Source organism: Pezoporus flaviventris, unplaced genomic scaffold (genome assembly GCF_033815535.1).
Source record: "Pezoporus flaviventris isolate CSIRO_AGI_PZ_B2104156 unplaced genomic scaffold, CSIRO_AGI_Pfla_v1 ptg000025l, whole genome shotgun sequence".
Classification (NCBI taxonomy): Eukaryota; Metazoa; Chordata; class Aves; order Psittaciformes; family Psittacidae; genus Pezoporus; species Pezoporus flaviventris.
The window spans coordinates 20,436,391-20,460,270 of NW_026892573.1; the positions used below are offsets into that span (position 1 = coordinate 20,436,391).

A 23,880-nucleotide genomic window follows, 5' to 3' on the forward strand; every position below is an offset into this window, starting at 1 on the left:
TCATTCCCTGCAATTCCTGCAGCAGCAGCAGCAGGTACTGAACGGTGCACTTGCACCAGCACATCAGCATAGGATGTGGGAATAGGCAGGAAGAAGCTAGTTAACCCCAAGTTATTTTCCTGTCATTTGACAAAATTCTCCTTTCAAAGCATTACTGTATTTTTTCCGTCATTTAAGAAAGAGCTTGTACATAAGCGCTATATAGATAGATTTGCCACATCACAGCAGCAGGATTTTATATTCACTTTATATACTCATGTAGGTACTACCCAGCACAAGCCAGTCTGTCTGGCCCAGTTTTTTTTGTTATCTAATAGCAGCTTTTCATAAATAACTGATGGAAGAACTCGACCTTTCTTCCCAGTTCAATAGCACCTTTATTCTACTGCTCTTCATGTTCGTAAATAGTCTGCTAAGGTAATAAAACTATCAGTTTAAATATGTGCCATAATAATTTTAAAGGATTTTATGACTAGAAATATACCGTCTATGCCATTTCACATAATCAGAGTGACCTGGGGACCTCATCTATTTCCTTCCCCCCTGCAATGGGCAGGGACAACTTCCATTAGACCAGGTTACTCAAAGCCCCATGCAACTTGGCTTTGGACACTTCCAGGGATGGGGCAGCCACAGCTTCTCTGGAAAACTTGTTCACCACCCTCACAGTAAAAAAAAATTCTTCTTAATATCTCATCTAAATCTACCTTCTTGCAGTTTAAAGCCATTCCCCCTTGTTCTATCACTACATACCCCTCTAAGAAGTCCCCCTCTAGATTTCTTGTAGGTCTCCTTCCAATACCTTTAGGTATTGGAATATTGTTACAAGGTCTCCCTGGAGCCTTCTCTTCTCTAGGCTGAGCAAGCCCAACTCTCTCAGCCTGTCTTCACAGGAGAGGTGCTCAAGCCCTCTGATTATCACTGTGGCCTCCTTTGGACTCACTCAAACAGGTCCACATCCTTCTTATTATGTTGTTGCCTCCAGAGCTGGATGCAGTACACTAGGTTGGGTCTCACAGGACTGGAGTAGGAGGGGAGAATCACCTCCCTTGACCCGCTGGTCACACTCCTTTGATGCAGCCAGCATACAGGTGTCTTTCTGGGCTACAGTTGCACACTGTTGCCTCATGTTGAGCTTCTTGTCAATCAACAACCCCTCAGCTTTCTCATCAGGCCTGCTCTCAATCCATTCTCCACCCAGCCTGTATTCATGCCTGGGATTGCCCCAACCCAGATACAGGACCTTGCACTTGGCCTTGTTGAACTTCATGAGTGTCACACTGGCTCACCTCTCAAGCATGCCAAAGTGCCCCTGGATGGCATCCCTTCTCAACAGTGTGCCAACTGCACCACACAGCTTGGTATCATTGGCAGACTTGCTGAGGGTGCACACACAGCACACTGTCCATGTTGCTGACAAAGATGTTAAGCTGTTCACCATATGTTCTATTTGGTGAATAGAAAGTAATACTGGAGTCAGTATTACTCTCTATTCGCAAAAAAATGGATGCTTTTTTCCATCAAAAAAACCCCACTTTACCCCATGAAGGGATGGACTGAGGGCATCTTGCCAGTTCAGCAACACCACGTTGCTCCGCCAGCCCTGAGACCCTGATGCAGCATGTATCAGGTGTATAGGTGCTGCAATGCGGGGCTAAACATCCAGCTGTCCTGACTGCTGGCACCCTTCACCTGCAGACCTGATGAGTCTGAAAGGGAGGGGCGGTCACTGCAGTGATGCACTAGCTGTTAAGAATTATATAGGTAAAGAAAACGGAGCAGGCAAGTGGATGTGCAAATATAGGCCCTTGAAGAAAAACAAAAAGAAAGAGCAATCAATCTCATTTCCATTGCAAAAATAAACAAAACTAAATGCACAATGGTATCTCATGTGGCGTTTCAGTAATGTGCTTACAGTGACATTAGAAGTAGTTATTACCTGTTCTAAGAGATTCTGAAGCCTCTCTATTTCACAGTCTATTACAAATTTCTTTTCTTGCCTTCGGTCCAGATCTTCTAAAAGCCTCCTGTAGCTGGCATCATTAAAGTTCTCCACACAGATGGCACTGACTTGCCAGCTATTTTGTCCTGCTTTTTCCATAATAGCTTGAAGTATTGAATAACCTAAAAGAAAAGGATACAATATACTAGTAACACAATCAATGCATTCTTTTGAATAGGAACTGTCCTTAATCGATATTATGTCTCTTAATATTTGTTCCTGCAGGGAAAAGAATAAGTGACTGCTTGTATCTCTACCTATGCTGCTAGCCATAATCAGCACACAGTATGCAGTTAACAATTACCATTGATGTGATCAGATTGCTTGGAAGGATTCTCAGCATTATAGATAATCTTCATATGACTTACAAACACAAACTCTTCCAGTCAAGCATTCAGCTTCTCAGACTGGTTTTGTACAGGTTTCTGTATCTGGGCAGTTCAATACAGCAAAGAAAAAATATGAGCCTACTCATTCATCATAAGTATTTGCATACTAAAAAAGCATCATGTTAGATATTCAAATACTTTGTCTTCTTTATTATTGTTGGGTTTATTTGTTTGCTGTTTTTTTTTTTTTTTAACAACATTTAATCCAAGGATTTTTTAATGCTTCTTAAAAAGAATTCATTTTTCATTTATTTATGCAATTCAGACAAGGTCCCCCTGTCTAGAGTCACAACACAAACTATTGTGGCTCTTTACTCGTTATCTGGATGAATTTTCCCCAGTAGCTTTAAATGAAAAATTTCACCTCATGAAAACTATCCTTAGTTATGAGACTACACGTAACTTCAACAAGAGGGTCCCATGCCTGAGTGCAGTTACCTCCAGCTGTCATTCTAATGCACCTGAAGATACCACCGTGTGACAGATTCCCTGTAAAAAGCACTATCAGACATTCCCGGAGACTGAAAGAGGACTCTAAGTTACATTTCAGGAAGTGTGCTGTTGCTAACTAACTATCAGAAGACCTACAATACCTCATTTTGCCTTCAGTAAAATAAAAGCAGACAATGAAGATTTTAGGACACACGAGAGGAAATTTAGGAGTAGCTATTTTTCTGCTGACTCCTGTGACACCTGCAGTCCCTGAAAAATTAAGATCTGTATCTCCTTATCATTATGAAATGATACACCCACACTCCAAAATGAACATCTATTATTTTTTCTTCAATGCAGATGACATATTTAAGATAAAAATAAAAACATTTATAGAGAATATGTAAAATGCATAACATATTTTACCTTATAAATGAGACATTTATTTTATGTAACAGTTTATCTTAGGAAATGAATTAAAATGCTTGATATATTGAGTATTAAAACATTTCTGTACTCAGCATATATTTTTAACCCAATGACTGTTATTTTTTTTCAAAGAACCATACAGATTTCCTGTTAATTGCTGCATAATTATTCTGCTTTTCCTGTTGCTATATTCAATCTCCTTTTTGACTGTAATTATCTCTGCAAATCATGACAAGATTCTTTCCCAAACATCGTATTTTTTGCTTCATTTCCTATTAATTTCCATATATAGATATACATTAAAACTACTCCAGTGTTACAGGGGTTCCTACTTCATTTACACTGCAACTTTGACTTGATCTTTGCTACAAAGGCAGTCAACGTTTACTTAATTCAGCTTCCTGACATAAATTAACATTTTCTTTGATTCAGAATGAATGGTGTTTGAAACCGCAATTGACATCCCTTCATTCCTTTTGCATTTTGCTTGGACAAGTTTACTAAGATGTGTTTTGATCAAACTGGGAATTTATCCCAGCATAAAGCATGACAAATATCAGACAACTAAATAGAAAAGCTTTTATTCTAGCTTGGATCAAGGTTTGACTTGCCACATTTCATTAGCAACTGCCTTCTTTCAGGCATTTGAAGCTGCTGTAAAATCTTGTCAGTAGCTGGCACTTGGATGTGGTTATTCATGTTAGCATGTCTTTCGCATATAGCATAATACAGCTAAATGGTATTAACTGGATATGGTGCAACATCTCCATAAGAAGAGTTCAGAATTTCTGTGCAAGCCATCAGTGGCACAGTCATCCATTTAGTGTGCAAGAACAATGTTTAATATAAGAGACTGATAAGGGTGGAGTTTACACAGAACGAATAAAGGCATTCATAGGCTCAGTTGGCACAAAAATTAGACATACAGAGAAGAATGCTTATTTGCTCAAAATAATTGGCTGCAGCTGACAGAGGAAAACATTAGTTATACGTAGTGCAGCAAACATTTCATAAGGCAAAATTCCTGAAACTAACCTAGGGTAATTCTCAGAAACCGAGTGCAGGATATCTATTTAGACAAAATTCTTACACTTCAGAAAGATGTTGGCCCAAGACAACAGACATAAATCTTACAGCTGTTGTCTAAATGTTATTTGTTTTCTGGTTGTCTGTTACTTATCCTCAGTCATGCTACAGACAGACGAATGATTCATTTTCTGGAATACATTCCATCCCATGTATGTTGGAATATTATTCCAATGTTGCATAAAAAGCAAACTAAAAAAAAAAAACCACCCCAGGCTAACTCGTATCAACTGAGATATAAAATCAATGTTTAGGACTCAGCCAATAAAAAAAAATAGTAAGGTAAGTTCTCACCCTTTCTCACCAGCAAATTCAAACTTAAAATGCAGATAATTAACTCATCAGAAAATTCAGGAAATACAAATTATCATGCTCAAACATAACAACTTGAAGCCTAGAAGTCTGTATCAACATGCTCCTGGTCTTACCTGGAGTGTGTTTTGTTGTTTATTTGTTTAGTTAGTTGTGATTTTGGGTTGTGTTTTCAGGTTTTTTGTTAGCAAATCTATAAGCAAGATAAAACACCAATATGACTGCCTGCAAACAGGGATTAAGTCCCTGAAGGATGCTATATGCAAGAATATTTGCAAGAATAGCTTCTTCTTCCTGTTTATGGGACTACAATTGCTCAAATGTAGATACTATTGACAACTTCTTCAGGACCAGTAGTACCAATTCCACTTCAATATAGTGGAACCAAAGCAGAAACCGGCAAAATCTGAAAAGATTTTATTTTCTTTACACTTCCCTGGGTTCGCCTTCTCTTCTTGCTTTTCTGTTCTCTGGTCATGTGGAATTGTGATGCTCTAACACTACTATTATTTTACTTTTTTTAAAATTCTTTGTATTTTTTTCCCCCAAAGATACCACACTGTCACCATATTGGAAAATCAAAACAAAACAAAAACCAAAACTTGAATATAAAAATGAAAACTTACTGTATTTTTCTCCTGTAAAATGAAAGCTGGAGATGTCTACTGCAGAAAGTCTACATATTTGGGTTGATACTACACCTAAATACATTACAAATAACATCTCAGATATTTTTTAACCTTCCTCCCCTCAGTCCACACTCCATGGGATTTTTTTCCATTGCAAAATGCATCAGCCACTTAAAAAACAATGCCAGATGTGCACCTGCTCTTATATCTGTTTAGAGATTTTAGTACCTCTTCAGAGAGACTTAGGTGCCTTCTGGAAGCCAAAGAGTGTAAATCACTTGAGCAATTTTGGTATTTAAGAACATGTTGTAAGTGCAGGCATTTGGAAGTCTAGGATTCCTCCTAGTCACTGCAATACTGCCGTAATTGGACCCTTTATACAATCATCCCTCACCCAAGTAATCGAAATAATGAGTAATCTTTTTGATTTTAAAAGTTCAGTGGCCTTTCACGTTTTTTTATTTATCCTCTGCTATACCAGCCAGGCTTTCCCCTATCCAATTTTGTTTCAGCAGTCAATGACTTAATTTCATTTATTTCCATTTAAATGAAAATTAAAATCTGATATCCAAATCTCTTCAGTGTGTTCAGAATAAACTAAAGAGATAGAGGAGCATTTTCTTGACTTATTTTTCAGCTGGAATGCACATGGTTGGCTTGTTTCCTTTCTTTTCCTTTTATTTTTACTTTTTTTGCTCTTGCTTGCTTGTTTGCTTTCACTGGAAATATTAAAGTGATCAATTACAGCCTTGTAATTAAATATCAGTTACTTTCATCTTCCAGCAGTCTTTTCACTCTGGAAAATAATTTTCCCCACTCCTCTAAGCACAAGCAATCATTCCTGACGTTCTTGCTAGGAGACAGATAGCAAAGTGACTGCTTGCTCCAAACAGCAGCACTCCCAGTAGTAATTCCTGTTTTGGAACCATTGTGCGGGAATTAACTTATTATTAATTTTCTATGATGAAAAGGATGCAACTGTATTTTACTGAAATGCAATTTTTTCTCTTCTCCTATGGCGCAATTAACCTTCAAATAGGAACTGATCCCATTCCCAAGAATAGCTATGATCCCAGCAGTCACAGACACTGAAATGGTGGAGCTATTTTCTTCAATCTACTTCTATCTATTGGAATTCATACTGGGATCAGTACATGAAATAAATTCATTGCAGATCTAACACACAGCAGAAGTGAAGAATAAACAAATCATTTGGTATGGATAAATTTGACATTCAGCACTGGATTAACGTTACTTAACTCTAGCTGTCTGTAAAGTAGTTGTCGAAGTTAATCGTCCAAACTTTAAAAGGAGAGACATACATCCCATAAAATGGCATTTTTTTTGTCTTAGATATCTATCTCAGAGGTGCTTTTCTCTTTCTCCAATGAATACTGAAGGAGTCTAGACATGAGGCTTAGTAAAAATATCTACTATTTATCTAGCCAAATCTTGGCAAGATGAATCCAGACACTACAGTGATCATAAACATACAAGAAAGTTATAGGATGAGTGATGCATGATTTTGCCTTCAGCAATAACTAAAACCACTCAAACTCAAGTATATTTTACCTTTCCTCATGATTAATACATTTTTAATTAATATCCGCTTTTGTTTCAAATTTTTTAAGAGCTTCAAGAATTCAAACACAACCAATAAGATTTATAAGCTCCATTGTATAACCTTTGACATATGATAACTCATTCACATGCCTGATTTTCCCTGCATTTGGAGATGGACCCAGAATATTCAACAGAAAGCACATACAAACAGGTCAATTTAGACAACAGAATGGAAGCTAGAACTATAGCTCTGTTCTGAGTCCTACTTGGGTCTAATTCACAGAAATGACACAGAGATTGGGAAATAAAACAGGAAGCTCAAGAAATAATCCCATCTATTCACCTCTATCCCTCCATACCCCAAGACAGATAAATTATATTTAAATTGTTCTGTACAGATATCTTTCTTTGTCCTTAAAAACCTCTAAAGAGGATTCTGTAACTTCCTACATAATATATTAATGGCTTAATTATCATTAGGAGATGTTTCCTAAAGTCAAGCCTAAGTCTCCCCTGGCACAATTTAAAGCCACTCATTCTTGTCCTATCTCTAACAGACCTAGAGAACAGTTTGTTCCCTTCTTCTTTAAAACATTCCTTTACATAACTGAAGGCTGCTGTTTCATTTCCTTTCTGTCTGCTCTTCTCTTGCTGAAACATGATTCTGTCAGGTTTTCCTCATGGAACATGTTTTAGTCTAGATTCTGACAATTTTCCTTGGTTTCCCTGGATATGCTGCAATTGATCTAAGTCCTTCCTGAAGTGGATTGGTGAAAGTGTGACATATTTTTAAAAAGTATTCCAAAGTACACACAATCCTCCAATTTTTGTAATCACCTGCGAATTTAACAAATGTATTCTGCATTCCTTCATCCAAGTCATCAAAAAAGATGCTGGGAAAAACTTCAGCCAGAATGGATCATTACTTAGTACCTCCTCATTTGACAGTGCACCTCATATATTTCTCTCTCAGTTCAAGTGCATGACCAACATTTTACAAATCCAGAAATTTCATCAATACAAAATTTCTTTAGCTCATTGTGATGGCTTCACTTGTGCCCATCCTTATCACTTCTGTCCTTAACTGGATGGTGTTGACAAAAGCTTCATGGGCTGAGATAAGGACAGGGAGAGATCACTTAACAGTTAACCATCATGGGCAAAACACTTGACTTGGGGAAATTAGTTTTATTTATTACTAATCAAATCAAAGTAGCATAATGAGAAATAAAAACTAAGTCTTAAGACACTTTTGCCCCATGTCTCCTTTCTTCCTGGGTTTAACTTCACCCTTGGTTTCTCTGCCTCCTCCCCCACAGCAGCCCAGGGGGATGGGGACTTGAGGTTGCCACCAGTTCATCACATGTTATTTTTGCCATTCCTTCCTCCTCAGAGGCCTCCTCACGCTCTTCCCCTGCTCCAGCGTGGGGTTCCTCCCATGGGAGACAATCCTCCACGAACTTCTCCAACGTGAGTCCTTCCCACAGACTGCAGATCTTCATGAACTGCTCCAGAGTAGGTCCCTTCCATGGGGTTCAGTCCTTCAGGAACAGACTGCTTCAGTGTGGGTCCCTTCCATGGGGTTCAGTCCTTCAGGAACAGACTGCTCCAGTGTGGGTCCCCTGTGGGGTCACAAGTCCTGCAGCAAACCTGCTCCAGTGCTGGTTTCCTACAGGACAGGGGCATCCCCCCTCTCTGGCATGGGGTCTCCTATGGGGTGCAGGTGGAGATCTACTTTACCGTGGACTTCCGTGTGCTGCAGGGGCACAGCCTGTCTCACCGTGGTCTGCACCACGGGCTGCACCACGGGCTGCAGAGGAATCTCTGCTCCAGTGCCTGGAGCACCTCCTGTCTCCTTCTGCACTGACCTTGGTGTCTGCAGTTGTGTCTGCAGTGTCTCACACATTCTCACTTCTCTCCCCAGCTACAATTGCTCCTTTCCCCATTCTTAACTATGTTATCCACCCCTGATGAGCTCAGCCTTGGCCAGTGGTGGGTCCATGTTGGAGCCGGCTGGCACTGGCTCTATCAGATATGGGGGAAGCTTCTAGCACCTTCTCACAGAAGCCACCCAAAAGCTTGCCTGCAAACCTAATACACTCATTTAGAAAAAAATCATGCAAGCTGTGTAAAAAATCATATTAGAATGAAGCACCTATATTTTTTTTTCCCAATGTCTACAAAACCTGTTACTTTTAACAGAAGGAAATTTGCTTTATCTCACATAATTTTTACTGAAAAAAATCCATGGTTCATTTTAGGTAGCTTTCCAAATTCTGTGTACTTTCAAATATATATGTTATGATGTACGTTGTGAATTGTCACCTATACTATGAATCATGAGGATAACAGAAGGTTCTGAAACAAAACTGTAGGGAAAATGGATGCAATTGGCCATCTCCTCTATCACTATTTTACTCCAAAGTTTTCAGAGTATTTGATGATAAAGGAAATTACCTTTATGATCTGAATTCATGTTTCTCACCTCCCTGAGATCTATGACCTTGAATATTTTTGCAGTGCTGTGAAAGCTCCAAAACAAGGTTTATGGTCAGACTTTCTGTCCTTCTCTCCCTTAATCCTGTAGAGACTGGTACCTGTGCAACTTCATCTGCAGTATTTAATAACCCTGCTTTCCTAGGAGGAAAAAGCTGTCAATATATTTCAATCATTGCCTTTAAAAAAAAAAAAAAAGGTCTTAATGCCATGTAAGTTAAGTTATGTGCTTTCGCTTGAGCATATGGGAGGAGGTTTGGCTTACTCCACAGTGGGAATTCATGATCAAAGATTCAGGCTATGTCAGATCCCATTTATGCTACGCTCACTCTGTAGCAATATTTTTCCCCTTCTTTGCATTTCAGAGTCTGAAACGTTCATAGGAAATATGCTGTGAAGGTGTCTCACCAAAATACTAAGTGATAAAGATAAGTGTAAACTTGAGAGGGACTGAAGAAAACCACTAGTTTTGAAGGCAGTCTAATATTTTTGCTTGTGCTTTCAGTTCTCAGATACCAATACCCCTCCTTCTTCACTAAATGCCTTGAAACTAACATCAAAATCCAGTAAGCCTTCTTATGACATGCATGCATAGAGATAAATACATCCAAGCACATGTACAATATATATTTATATATGTATATGCCAAATGTATATTTACACATACCTATAGTCTATATGTACCTATAGACTGCAGTCTCTACCTATAGTCTCTACCTATAGTCCAAACCTATAGTCTGTTGTAAGCTCTCTATATTTCTTTGCTTTTATTTGTCTCTTATTTAGCTCTGCCATAGGGCTCAGCTAGAATTGACTCAGGTGTGGAGTCTTCGGCTCCTCTGAAGTTTACAAGCAGCAGGGAAGCCACACTCTTAGCAAATTTTTCCTACAGAACCTTCAATGCTAAATCATAAACGGTATGTAATTACAGTGATAACGGAACACAGGACCTTAAAAGAAACAACAAGTAAGCCACTGAGTGGAAAAGAAGGATGGGGGGTGGAGGGGGGTGCAGAGGGAAACAGGTGTTAGGCTTGCTCTCTGTCAGGCCAGCATTGTGAGGGAACTATAGAGGCTACATAGTTTCTCTGAATAACCAATTATCTGTCATCTTGGGCCTATTGTTAGGGTTAATGTGTATCAGCATTTTTTAAAAAAGGAGAGAAAACACGAAAAAGTGAACTAATTTTAGAAGAAAATACATTTTGTTCAAATGTTTTACTTACTACTCTTTTTCTCTCTTTCTCTTCCATTTATTTCACAAATATCCAACTTCGTTGTAAATATTTGCTGCTTTCGCACATGTAGCTTAAACTTTCTTCTCTAGTGTAATGCCTTAAAGCTAAAATTCATTTCAACAAAACCTACAGTCTGTAATTTTGATGCTAATAAATTATCTTTCTTACACAATATCTTCATTGGCACAAAGCTATTTTCTATAAATTGCTTGCTTCCCAACAAACTACCTCTCTACTCTCAATTTAATAGGATTTTATTTGCCCTGTGATGGTATACAATTGTATGTACACTTTTGTGTAAACAACATCCAAAAGAACCACATCAGAGGGTATTAAGACTAAAGCACTCAACACTGGTGAGGCTGAACCTTAGATGGTGTGCTCAGTTTTGGGCCCTTATGACAAGTAAGACACTGAAGTGCTGGAGCGTTTTCACAGAAGGGCAACAAAGCTGGTGAAGGGTCTGAAGCACAAGTCTGATGAAGAGCAGCTGAGGTAACTGGGGTTGTTTAGTCTGGACAAAAAGAGGCTTATTAATACCTGATCTTGTAGCAGAGTGGCTGTCAGTCTCTTCCCCCAAGTGACAAGCAATAGGAAACATCCTCAAGTTGCACCAGGGGAGGTTTAGATTGGCCATTAGGAAAAATTTCTTCCCTGAAAGGGTTGCCAAGCACTGGAGCAGGCTGAGCAGGGAAATGGTTGAGTCACCATCCCTGGAGGTATATAAAAGATGTGTAGATGTGGCACTTAGGGAAATGGTTTAGTGGTGGACTTAGCAGTGTTGGGTTTGTAGCTGGATGATCTTAAGGATCTTTTCTGACCTAAATGATTCTATGATCCTATGACACTGGGTAATCTTGCACCTCCCCTGCACTTCATCTGAGGGACTGCAAGTGTCTGAACTAAATCCTGAAAATGGCATAGAATCAGAGTTTCTTTAAAAGAACATAATCCTACAAGAAAAAAAAAATTGAGAAAACATTTTAGTAAGCTCTTCTAAATGCTTTAAGACATCACAAGCATACACATATATGGACATACGCATATGTATGTATACATGTAAATACTTTATGCTAATTGTGCAAAACAGCATGCAAAGAAGTGACAGGCTTTTTAAAACAGGCAAATGAGCAGAGATTGTTTGAGCTTGTTCTTCCCCCTTCTCCCACTTCTCATCTTGTCTCTGAAATGAACTGATGAAGCAAAAGGCACCTAATAACCTTGCCTCAGGTGAGTGCCTTCACAGACATTCCTATGATGGCCATAGATATACAGAACTGATCTTTTCCAGGGATGTTATGAGTAGGAGCTAATGGAACATCTAGATACTTGAATACAGAAACAGGGGAGACAAAGGCTAGAAGAATGCTATGATCTTTACAGATAGTAGACTACTCCTACATGACTGAATCTCCTCTTGGTGTCCACATTTAAAAAATTAATGCTAAAATATTTGACAGAGTTCAAAGAAGCAAATCAGAATGATTTGAGACCAATATATAAAACATGCCTTGAAGTAAGATACTTGGAGAAGAATTTATCTCAACTGAAATTTTGATGGCTAAATCTGAGCTAGTTACTCCAGTATCCTTCTGCAGGCAGTAGAGGGAAACAGGCACATTCTGAAGGCTATTCATAAAACCTCTTATCATCTGCCTCATGTATTTTCAGGGGAGAAGAAATTGCCCCTTGCTTAAAATGAAAAATCGCAACATTATTTCTCATGTTCACTGCTGTGTGTTCTGGTTTTTTGGATTAAACCATGATGCCATGAACATTATTAACATATATATATATGAATATTATATATATATATATGTGCATATCTAAAAAAGCAGCCTGCAGTATTAGCAAAGTATCTGCTACTCACATGCCTTTTAATTCGAGTTCTTCTGTTCTGTATCTACATTTTACATGTGAAGATACAACTTTTCATTTAAGTAGAATTAAAAGTTAGGTTACTTTTATGCCTCTCTTGTGGAGGATAGGCAGCTACACATAGGTTTCCTTTGATTATTCTGGTGAAGGGATTTGCATACAATTACAGAGACAATTTCAGTTCCTAGCAGGAACAAACAAAGGATGAAGTAAGTACTCACCATATGATTAGACTAATTTATTACATCCCACTGAGGCAAGCTATATTCCAAGAAATAATCATAAACTCATGTTCAAAGCTCTGGTAGAATGAATATATTTAACAATTCAAATTAAATCTCAGCTGTAGGAACTGACATTTAGCTGGAAACATGGAAATGGGCAAGGTATAATGAAAAGATAACAGGTAAAATAATACAGACATTAAAAGCTGTGGATGGCCTGTCTGAAAGGCGGCCAGGATAGAAAAGAGTGATAAAATCCTGGCAAGATTTTTGTATTCAATATATGTTGATCTGGACTTTGGTTAGTTTTAACTGACCTTGGCATTAATGTCTGAAAATGAACACAGTGACCAGTCAATAACTGCTCCATAAAAGTTAAGTGCCTGTGACGTTTCATTATACAATGGCACTGGTGTTGACCATTTTGAAAGCAAATGGTCTTAAGAACTTTGTTCATTTTAGAGCTGGGTATTTTTCTTTCCCTGAACAGCTGTTTATTCACAGAAAAGTGCACTCTGGTGACATCCCGAGTCTTAACGAACATGAGGTTTTCTGCATAGGACTTGCCAGAAGAAAAAATGACAGAGGTTTCAAAAAAGCAGAAGCAGCATCTAATAAAAATGGACATTTCTTAAGTATTTCTGTTTAGGGCATCTCCATGAATAGAAACAAAAGGCATGGTCTGCTATTTGCCTATTACCCAGGACTGCAGTGGTAGCAAGATACCCTCCACCCCCCTAAGAAAGCACAGGACCCTGTGTGTGTCACTGAATGCCCCTGAGTCCACTGTGCCATGATCATTAGGACTGAGAGCGCCCTGGGTGGTTTAGTCCTCGTCTCTCCATCTGGAGCAGCTCCACAGCATAAAACCAATGCTAAAATAATCTCCGAGGCAGAAAAAGACAGAGAATTTGACTCTGCAGCATGGTAAAAAGAATATTTATCAAAGAGGTGGGAAACTTTTATTGTAATCTTTGCTTCAGTGGCTAAGTAGTTTATAAAAGAATATCCAAAGAAGCTGCAGAGGATAAGGGAATTAGCTGCCAAAACTTAAGGAGGTGAAAAATCAAAATAAAACAGAGGGACTTCCCATATCAGAGGAATGAGAAGTAACTGCTCAACAGATATAAAATCATTTGTAAGTCCTAGAATATTTGTTTGGAATTTTAGACTGCAACCTAATTGGAAAATAAAATAGTAAATAGCGCCTGATTTCAGTTGTACTGGTGTAAAACTAGAAAAATCCCACTTTCACCAAATTTTTGAAGTTCCCACTGCTGTACTTGAAAATTAAAATCTATTCCTGAAGGAAGTGATAATCCATCTAAGTATATAGTATCATTCAATTTACCTTGAATTTTCTTACAAACTGATGTCTGCAACAGCTCTGCCAATGCTCACTGCTCAAAAACTACTTTGAAAAAACTGCTGCCCAGTAATGCTTTTTTGTATGTTTCAGATTCTGCTTCCACTGCCCTTTTTAATGTGACTGACGAGGTATTATTTCATAACAGAGCATCTTGAACACTATAAATTACCTCAACTGTCTTAGTTTCCTAAAGACATACAATGTAGATTTGGATTTTCCAGTCTGGTTCACGCAGTGATGTCCTGCCTTTTCAAACTGAGGCTGAAACTTTATTTCAAAAAGGTCAGTGGGTTAAAATTAATACTTGAGGGCATTTTCTCTGGAAGCAGAGTGTAAGGGAGCAGACAACACACCCAGCTCCTTTGCTAGGGATCCTTAAGTGTCTCCAGGAGACCAGGCTACAGCTGTAAAATTTCATAAAATTCCTTAAAAACATCATGTTTTTCCTGTTACAGAAGTTACGGGTACTGGTACCCCAAAGGGACACTCACACAGCAGGTTTGGGCTGTGAGTCCAGGTTGGGATGTATATGGTATGATGTCCCAAGGTATGAGAGACAGGGTGACCTCATTTCTCTTGCTAAAGTTACCTGCTAAATCAGGTTCCAAATCACTGAGTCAGATCTCAGGCTAATTAATTACAAATAAACAAACATCACTATTACAGAAACTGGACATTTGCCTGTGTCCATTATGAGATGGTTCATGAGAGACAATTTGCACAGCTATAAGCAGCAGGAGTTTCCCTGCTGAGCTGTTAACACTGGAGATGATACAAGGACAAAAACCTCAATATTTACACACTGCGGGACCTTTACACCAAACAACCTTGTGAGAAGTTGTGTGTAGACCTTGCTGCAGTTGGAAGGAGGGTGTGAATATGCAACGCACTCACGCGTGGTTTTTTTCTCCACAGAGACCTCTCTCCCAGTGCCAGGCTGCTTCTGTGGGCTGGAACTGCTCTGAAGCACCAAGTTGTAAGTGTCTAACAAGGTTGTTCGTGACAGACACAAAGAAGAGATTTTTTTCTTAATATAACAAAGCAGACATAAAACATCTATTAATGGAAAAATACAAGATACCAGTTTTACTTACATTTAGCATTCTATTGATAATGGCATCTTGACTTGTGTATCAGTGAATGAACACTTAAAAAAACCTTAATGGCTTAATTTAGGAATGTAGTTGTGCCAGAAAGAGAGTTATAATTACTTGACAGATATTTCTTTAAGGTTTTATCTCTGTCAGAAAATGTTAATATTCACTATTTAGCTTTCATCTGCATGGTAGTTTAAATGAACAAGTCCTTTTCCAGCAAGAATCTGGTGTTAATTCATTTTCATGATTAAAAAGGTTATTCTGATACTGAGACAACTATCATGAAATATGAGATGATAGGCTTGTACAATACACCCTATGGTAGAGAATGTGGATAAAATTTTAGGCACCCTACTAGGAATATTTGTTTCTATTTAAAGAAATAATGTTGGGCTCAAAGGCCTCATTGTCCTAGGTACAGTACAAAGTATGAATGCAGAAAAAGTCTGCAAAAATGTGTCTTTGGAAACCAAAAAGACTTGGAGGTAGGGAGAGTTGTTTATTCCTACTTTTATTTTTAATTTGGTCAACAAGACATTTCAAAATACTTACCAGCCTGAAAATAAGTCAGCTTGCTTTTAGACGGGTATTCAGTAATTAATTTTAAAATACAACAGCCAAAAATATACCATACAAACCAAATTAGACATATATTTAAATATGCATATATTTTAATTTTATTTCTGTTAGTATTTATTTCTTTTAAAATATACTTAGGAGTAAAAGATTTAGCTAATTGGCATTTTCCCTTCTGTCATTATTTTGAAACATTACAGGTGAGTCACTGCAAGGTCCATGTTCTGCATTGTATTTTCACAGAATAAGAACTAGAGAAATTATAGAAATACTGCTTTTGTTTTTTGTTTGGTTTTTTTTTTTTTCAGGATTAGTTATAAAAGATAGGACAAATCCTGCTGTATAATTCATAAAATATTCATATTGACTTCAGTTGGAACCACTCATGGGACAGGAAATTGGTCCAATATTTGAAATCTGATGTAATTAAAATTTGAGAGCATTTAATTCCAAAAAATGTTTAATACATTCACTGGGTTGGAAGTGTACAGCAACTAATTTTGTACCAAATGAAAAAGTAATTCACAAAAAGAAGTTACAGTAAAAGCTGAACATTCAGGCTGCATATTCATCTCTGCAACTTTTTCTTGCATATCTTTCATATACACTGAGTTTCACAACTGCAAAATGGTCACAACGTGTACGGCATGGTTTTGGCACATCAGAAGTATGGTTTAAAAAGCTACTGCATATGTTTTATGATCAGTTCCAAATGATATGAAGTGACAGATTTAATTTTCAAATGGCATGCTTTATTTGCCAACTGAACACGTAAAACATGATCAAACATGCTTACCATAGATTAAGCATAGGTTTTTCCCTTTAGAATTCATGACATTTTTGACAGTTCATTATCAGAATGCCAGTATGTCAATATTAGTTATTTCCTGGTAGAAAAGAACTATCTGGGTGAGCTGTATGACATATTCAATGGACTGCAAGAGTAAAAGCTCTGTTCCACCCTGGAATGATCACAGTTACTTAATATCCAAGATAGTTGGTATCTGTGTAAGAAAGAAATTAAAAAAAAACCCACAACCTACCATGCTGACAAAAACTATAAAATATTTACTAGGGAAATAGATTAAAATTTATTAGTATTTATTAAGGATAAGTTGCAACATTCAGTTTGAATAGCAACTTTCTTCGTTGGTACTGTAACTTGCTCCAGGCACGCTCCCAGCTTGCATGTCTACTGAAACTCACAAGAAACTGAACTTGTGGTCTCATGCCACTAAAACCTGGTACCAGAAAAGGTCTTTATGCTGCAAGACAGTAATACCCAAATCTGAAAGTGATGTTCTTTTAAAAAAAACTCTTCATATCTTATTGCATGTTCTCACACAGAAACCACACTTCTCCATTACATTGTGTCTTTGCACTCCAAGGGTTTTCTGTCCTGCAGCTTTATTACAGTCAAAGTTTTACAAAGTCAGCTACAGATATCCTACCCTGATGCATTTAAGATGAATAATTAAAATGTGTTCCTAATGTTAAGAAGGCCTGTGCCAATGCCTACATCATCCTTGGGAACTTCCATCTACATCCTGAAAAGGCTCCTAAGAATCTGCTTTTGTACAACAGCCCTAATAACAGCAGACATGTCCAAATGCTAGTTCCCATAAATGTCATAGGCCAAATTCCACAACAGTGTAACTTGTAGTAAAAGTTACTACATGTATGGGATACCTGAATGCGTTTAAAAAATAAATTTTGTACTAGATTGACACTCTTTGGGTTTGCCAACAAAGTGGGAAAAAAAAAAAAAAAAGAGAAGCAGCAGGAAACAAGGTATTCAAAAGAACAGGCAATAAACCGGGCACATCTTTTAAGTAAACATCATGGGATTTTCTTTTCCTGATATCACTCCTTTTGTATTTTCAGGATTTGCAAACTATCATCTTCATGTTGGACTCTTCCTGAAGACCAAATCTGTGCCGCATTTAGAGTACTTCATTGTATTCATAGAAAGTCATGGTCATCTCAGCAAAATTACAGGAATACAGATGCATGCACTTATCATCTGACTGTTTTGCTTTTTTTTTTTTTTAAGCTTGTTTTCAACAGAAACAAAGACTTAAGCCACAAATCCGATGTATTCACACCACAAGGTGAAAATTATGTGGGAACTGTTCAACAGAAAAAAAAAACCCTAAAAATCCCTACATTGGGAAATAACCCTACATTCTATACAATTGGGTTAAAGACATTCAAAACCACATTTAGTAACTTCTTCCTCATTTTTCAGAGAACAGAGTACCAAGCTACTCTAAGTGTCTCACCACTCCAAGGCTGAGATTAAGAATTAGCTAAAGACCAAAGTAATCAAGTTCCAAGATACTGATGATAATCATATAAGAACTGTGACTGTTCCTCATTATGTGGCATGGGTATTACCTTCAGTTAAAACCTCCTTCAGTTCTCTAGAGCTATTATTGTTATTCTTGCCTGCACTCAAATATGCTGAATTATGAAAACGGAATTAAACCTTTTTATGCTATTCAGTCCCACCTCATCTCTAACAATTCAACAGAGAATTTCTTCTGGTGTTTTTGCTTGCAATTGCATAAACACAGAGGGCTTATTTCTGGCATCAGTAAGCAGCTGGGTCCAATCCTGTGACCCAATCCTTCCTGGATGCCTGCTTCATCCTCTTCCTAATTTACAGAGAAGGCCTTTGTACCCCAGTCACCATCCCGCTAGGGTATGTGAATTCTGTGCACTCTATAGTTGAAAAAAAAAGTGAAACTAACATATAACCTAACGTACCCTGGTACATTTTGCTGTTCTAAACCTTTCTTTCTTTTTTTTTAAATCTGACAAGTGAAATGTTAACACCCCAGAGGAACAGCAAGAGAAGAAAAGGTCTTCCTGAAAATATTGGTTAGGTATGGGGGATGGGAAAAAATCCAAAGGGAAATGGATTAACTTCCTAAAAGCCCTGTCAAAGACTGGTATATCTAATAAAGGAGCAGAGTTACTTGACCCCAGAAGGCAGAAGAACTTCCTCCAGACAGGAAGGTACAGTAAGAAACAGAGGGGTAGACCATATGAAAGGGTCAGCTGACTCATTTTCAGAAACTTACTTTTCCTTGATAAGTACATAAAATCCTGGTAGTTCTTGGGTTTTATCTTCTGAGTAGTCTGATTTCTTTTATCTCAGTGGTCTTTCTATACTGACAATATTACTGACCTTCAGTTTACAAAATTAAATCCTAGATGTTCATGTAGAATTTGAACAGGATCACTTTGTATTTACTTTGGATTCTTCTTGGACTATTCAGATAATGTTGATTTTTCCTTAATGGCGTTGACATTTTCAAAGTTAAGACAATACAAAGCCTAGGACCGCAGAAAAAATGTTTGGTAATTGTAAAACAGAAAAAGTTCCTATTTTTACTATCGATCAGTACTATGAAGTTTCTTGATTGGTTATTCATAATAATTGATTTATACTCTATAGTCTTTTCAAAGCATTCTGTACTATTATCATTACTGTAGATTTGAAGATAAAAATAGGCTTGATCACCCCCAAATTACCATTAATAATTTACAAAATTTATGCCAATTAATAATTACCATTATTAATTTACAAACATCTCTGTCCCCTATTTATATGGTATCTTCCCCAGAACTGAGCATGAAATCCCATGAAATAATTGTATCCTACAGCACCTTGAATCTAGACTAGTAGCCAAGTAAATTGAGTTCTCCAGAGATACAATTACCTCATTAGGACTACATTCCCCTGAGACTTGTCTCAGTGTTGTTTGAAAAATCTCTGGTATGTAAAAAGCTTCATGATAGTTAAGAAGAAGAAAGATGAAATATGGAGTTCATAAAGCATAAGAGTAGCTTCCAATGAATCAATGAACACTGTAAATTGCACACAGTAATCTGCCAATCTTTAATATGTTTAGTAATAATGACAAGTGGATGAAAAATTCCATTTAGACAGCATTTTTGGTGAGGGTAGGGAAAGGTGTGACTCGTGCATGATAAATACTTCCTTATGCCTGGCGGGTTTTTAATATTGCTCTTTTAAAAAATATTATGATATTATGAACATTATGAACATTAAAGATCAAGAAATCACATTTTTTTCCCTTATCCACACCACAGAGCTCCATATTTTTAGGCTCTGAAACTCACTGGGCTTAGAGTAAACCTACTATTGCCAAATTGTTTACTCCATTCATGCTCTGAGAACAAAAAAAATAAAAGGCATGGAGAGTAAAATGTATCAACAATTATTTAAAAAGGAAAATGTGCACATTTGTAAATTAAGAGGTTAATTAAAACCCAAGAAAATATTTTAATGGGCTTAACACAAACTACTCCAGTCTTTCTAATACGGTTCTCTGGGGAAGGAAAGGAATGAAAACAGTAATGTTTATAATGCACAATCTCATTAGCAGCACTTAATGTGTCCCTTTCTCTGTCTCCCAAATTCTAAATGCTCAAAATGGAAAAAGTTACATGGACTTCTCTAAGGCCTTTGACACAGTCCTCCACAACATTCTTATCTCTAAATTGATGACATATGGATTTGATGGATGTACTGTTAAATGGATAAGGAACTGGCTAGATGGCTGCATCCAAAGATTCATAGTCCCAATGGAAATGGCTCAGAGTCCAAATGTAAACCAGTAATGAGTGGTGTCCCTCAAGGGTCCACACTGGGACCAATACTATCCAATATCTTGACTAATGATGTATGCAGTGGGATTGAGTGCATCCTCATCAAGTTTGCAGATGACACCAAGCTGAGTGGTGCAGTGGATTTGCTAAAAGGATAGGATGACATCCAGAGGACCTTGACAGGCTTGAGAAGTGAGCCCATGGAAACCTCGTGAAGCTCAACAAGGCCAAGTGCAAGGTCCCACATCTGGGTCAGAGCAATTCCATTATCAATATAGACTGGAGCATGAATGGACTGAAAGTAGCCCTACAGAAAACGACTTGGGGGTACTGTTGGAGGAAAGATTGGACATGAGCTGGCAATGCACGTGTGCAACCCAGAAAGCTATCGTATTCTGGGCTGCATCAAAAGAAACGTGGCCAGCGAGTCAGGAGGGGTGATTCTGACCATCTACTCTCTCCTTTCGTGATACCCCACCGGGAGTGTGTGTCTGGATCTGGAGTTCCCAGTACTAGAAAGACATGGATCTGATAGAACTGGTCCAAAGGAGGGACATGAAAATGATCAGAGGGCTGGATCAAAGTCAGAGTCTGAGAGACTTGTGTTTGCTAAGATTAGACAAGACAAGGCTCTGGTGACACCTTTTTGCAGTCTTTCTATATATAAAGGGGGGTTTATAAGAAAGATGGAGAGAGACTTTTTACAACAGCCTGTAGTGGCAGGAGAAAGGGGAATGTTTTTAAACTGAGTGTAAATTTTGACTGGATACCAAGAAAATATTCCTTATTATGACAGTGGTGGGACACTGGAACAGGCTGCCAGGGATACTGTAGAAGTGTTGAAGGTAAGGTTGGATGGGCATTTGAGCAACTTGATCTAGTGAAAGATGTCCCTGTTGAGGGCAGGGTGGTTGGACTAGATGTTCTTTAAAGGTCCCCTCCAACGCAAACCATGATATGATTCTATGATTCTATGATTCTATGATTCTATGAAAATACAAGTGTTTAAATTGTAGGCCACAAGACCCACTAGGGAAAAACTATTTATTTCTCAAAACAATCTCCTAGAATTGAAAGACCAGAACCACAAAATACCAGAAAATCCCACAGAAAACAATGGGAATTATGCATTTAAGTTGTTTTGCAGACCTGGCCTTTCATGGTGACCAAAATCACCCATACAATTTTCCTAGTGGCAAGCTATTTTTGTGTAAAGACAGTCTGGGGGAATGATATAGAAAATGTCTTTGACCTTCATCTCCTGGGGCATTTCAGATCCTTGCCTGTGGTACTCCATGCCTCCATTCATCACCATTCAGAAGTACTGATGAAGTTAAAGCTAGGTATTTGCTTATGAACAGAGTCCACTTGGGACCTTGTCCTTTAGCTCATCCCTATTACTGCAATGAAGAATTTTGTGTGTATCTGTTGTCACAGTAACAGAATCATGGAATAATTTTGGCTACAATGGGCTTCAGGAGGCTATCTGACTTCATTTCCTCCTCAAAGTAGGGACAACTTGAGCACCTTGCTCAAGGCATGTCAATTTGAAATCTGAACATCTAAATTTTGATGGACATTCTAAAAATTCTCACAGCAACCTATTTTAATGCTTCATCACTTTCACCATGAAGACCTTTCAATTGCTTGTACTCCTCCTTAATGCATTTTGGCCAGGTATCAGGGCAGCTGAAGTCCCCTGTGAGTACCAGAGACTACATTTTTGAAGTTTCCTCTGCTTCCACTTCTTGACTACCCAGTGTGTAGCAAATGTACCACCACCCCATGCCTGCTCATCTGGCCTCTGCTCCCGGTCCCCCATGGGCCAGCTTGCCCTGTAGACAAGTTGTTCCACACCGCAGCTGTCTGTGCACAGAGCGCAGCTCCTGCTCCTCACCTTCCCAGCTCATTCTTCCTGAAGAGCCTGTGCCCACTTCCTCCATGCCCTGCAGCACTCCCATCCTATGACATCCCACCCTTTTCTGTAATCCCACAAAAAGTCTTTGCTCGATGGCTTTACAGGGATATCTAGTCCCACTTGCTTGCTCCCCATGATGCCTTCACTCAGGCATGGACACTCGGATGGGACTACAGTCACAATGTTTCCACCAGGTGAGAGTGCAAGAGCCACTCCCATTACTCGGTTCCCCAGGTTCTTTCTCATGGCCTCCCATTCTCCACTGGGTCAAATCCACTGATGTCAGCCTAAATAAACAGATATCCAGACAATTTTGATTTTTAGGCCTAAATGCAACAGTTCAGACTAGGAATCAAATTAAGTTTTATGTTATCAGAACACAAATGTACCTGAAATTATTACCATTGCTCCTTCTTATCTCTCTCTTCCTTCCTTTACCTAAAATAAGATTTAGCTTACATTTTAGAAATCAATTCTTAGACTAAAGTGAGGCCTCGTAAGCAAATTTTAGACTTATAATATTACTATGAATGAAATGCTGTCAAAATATTAACTGTATATGAACAACAAATAATATGGTATTATGAAGCATAATAGGTAGGAAAACTGTATTTGTGTTAGTTCCCATTCATTGTTCAGTTTATATCCTTATGAAAAATATATTTTTTACAACACCTCTTCAAGTATCCTCTATAATCCCTATATATGGGATAAAGAACAAAATCTGAGTATTTGTCTGATTTGATTGGATTTTTTCCCCATATAAAAAGACTAATAATAGGGTAAGATTCAAAATGTTGAAAAATACATCATTTCTATTCCATTTTCTCTCTTGATTTCCCCATTAATTTATCTCTTTTCATTTCTAGGCATTAAAAGTGGCATAAAATCATCAGCAGCCAATGCAGTATATCTCTAGTCTTGCATTAGCTCACATAGGGGGCCTGATAGATTGGCTATGATTTCAGGACTTTATATAGCTCTCATTATCTTTTTCTGCAACAAAGGAGGTTTAGAAAAGCAGCATCCGTCCCCTTGCATATTATACTCTTAATTGTAATATAAACCAGTTATATTAGCACTTACCTATATAATTAGTGGAACAGAGCTCTTAATAGAACAATTTAATAGAGACCCTTCATAAATTAAACCAGTGTTAAACCCTTTTTACTCTCAAGGAATTGCTGAATTCTAAAACCAGCCCACATATTTCTTATAAAAATAAAGCAGCAATGTGGTCACAGTCAAAAAAAAAAACAAAAAAAAACACCACAAAACCAATACTGCTTCCCTTTGGAGTGTAGCCTTTACTTCATAAGCTTATAAATATGCACATACAGACATATACTCAATAATGCATACATTACTTATCCTTTCCGCCCAATCAGAGCTTGAATTTTTACCAATTCTAGTTTCATTTGATTTTACAATTACTACTCAGTTCTGCTTTCTCTCTAAGCTCTCTGAATCCATTGCTTATAAACTCTTTAAGCATACTTCTGCCAGGTCTCTTTCAGACCATTTTGTCTGCTTTCCCACCTACCTGTCTGTACCAGCCAAAGTTTTACTCAAACCTCTAAAACTGCATTCTGTCTCTGTTT

The 23,880-nt window shown here is 37.9% G+C and overlaps 1 protein-coding gene across 10 annotated transcripts in view; it reads right to left on the minus strand.

Annotated features, from left to right (window-relative positions):
• GRIA4 (glutamate ionotropic receptor AMPA type subunit 4) overlaps positions 1 to 23,880 on the minus strand; it is a 220,621-nt gene that overhangs the window by 94,255 nt on the left and 102,486 nt on the right. For all 10 annotated transcript variants that reach the window (XR_009744190.1, XM_061457772.1, XM_061457778.1 and 7 more), the window contains exon 4: positions 1,940 to 2,124. Coding sequence is in view for 9 of the 10 variants with exons in the window: in XM_061457772.1 (XP_061313756.1) it covers positions 1,940 to 2,124 (185 nt within the window). In the remaining variant the exon portion in view is untranslated. The remainder of the gene's footprint in view (positions 1 to 1,939; positions 2,125 to 23,880) is intronic.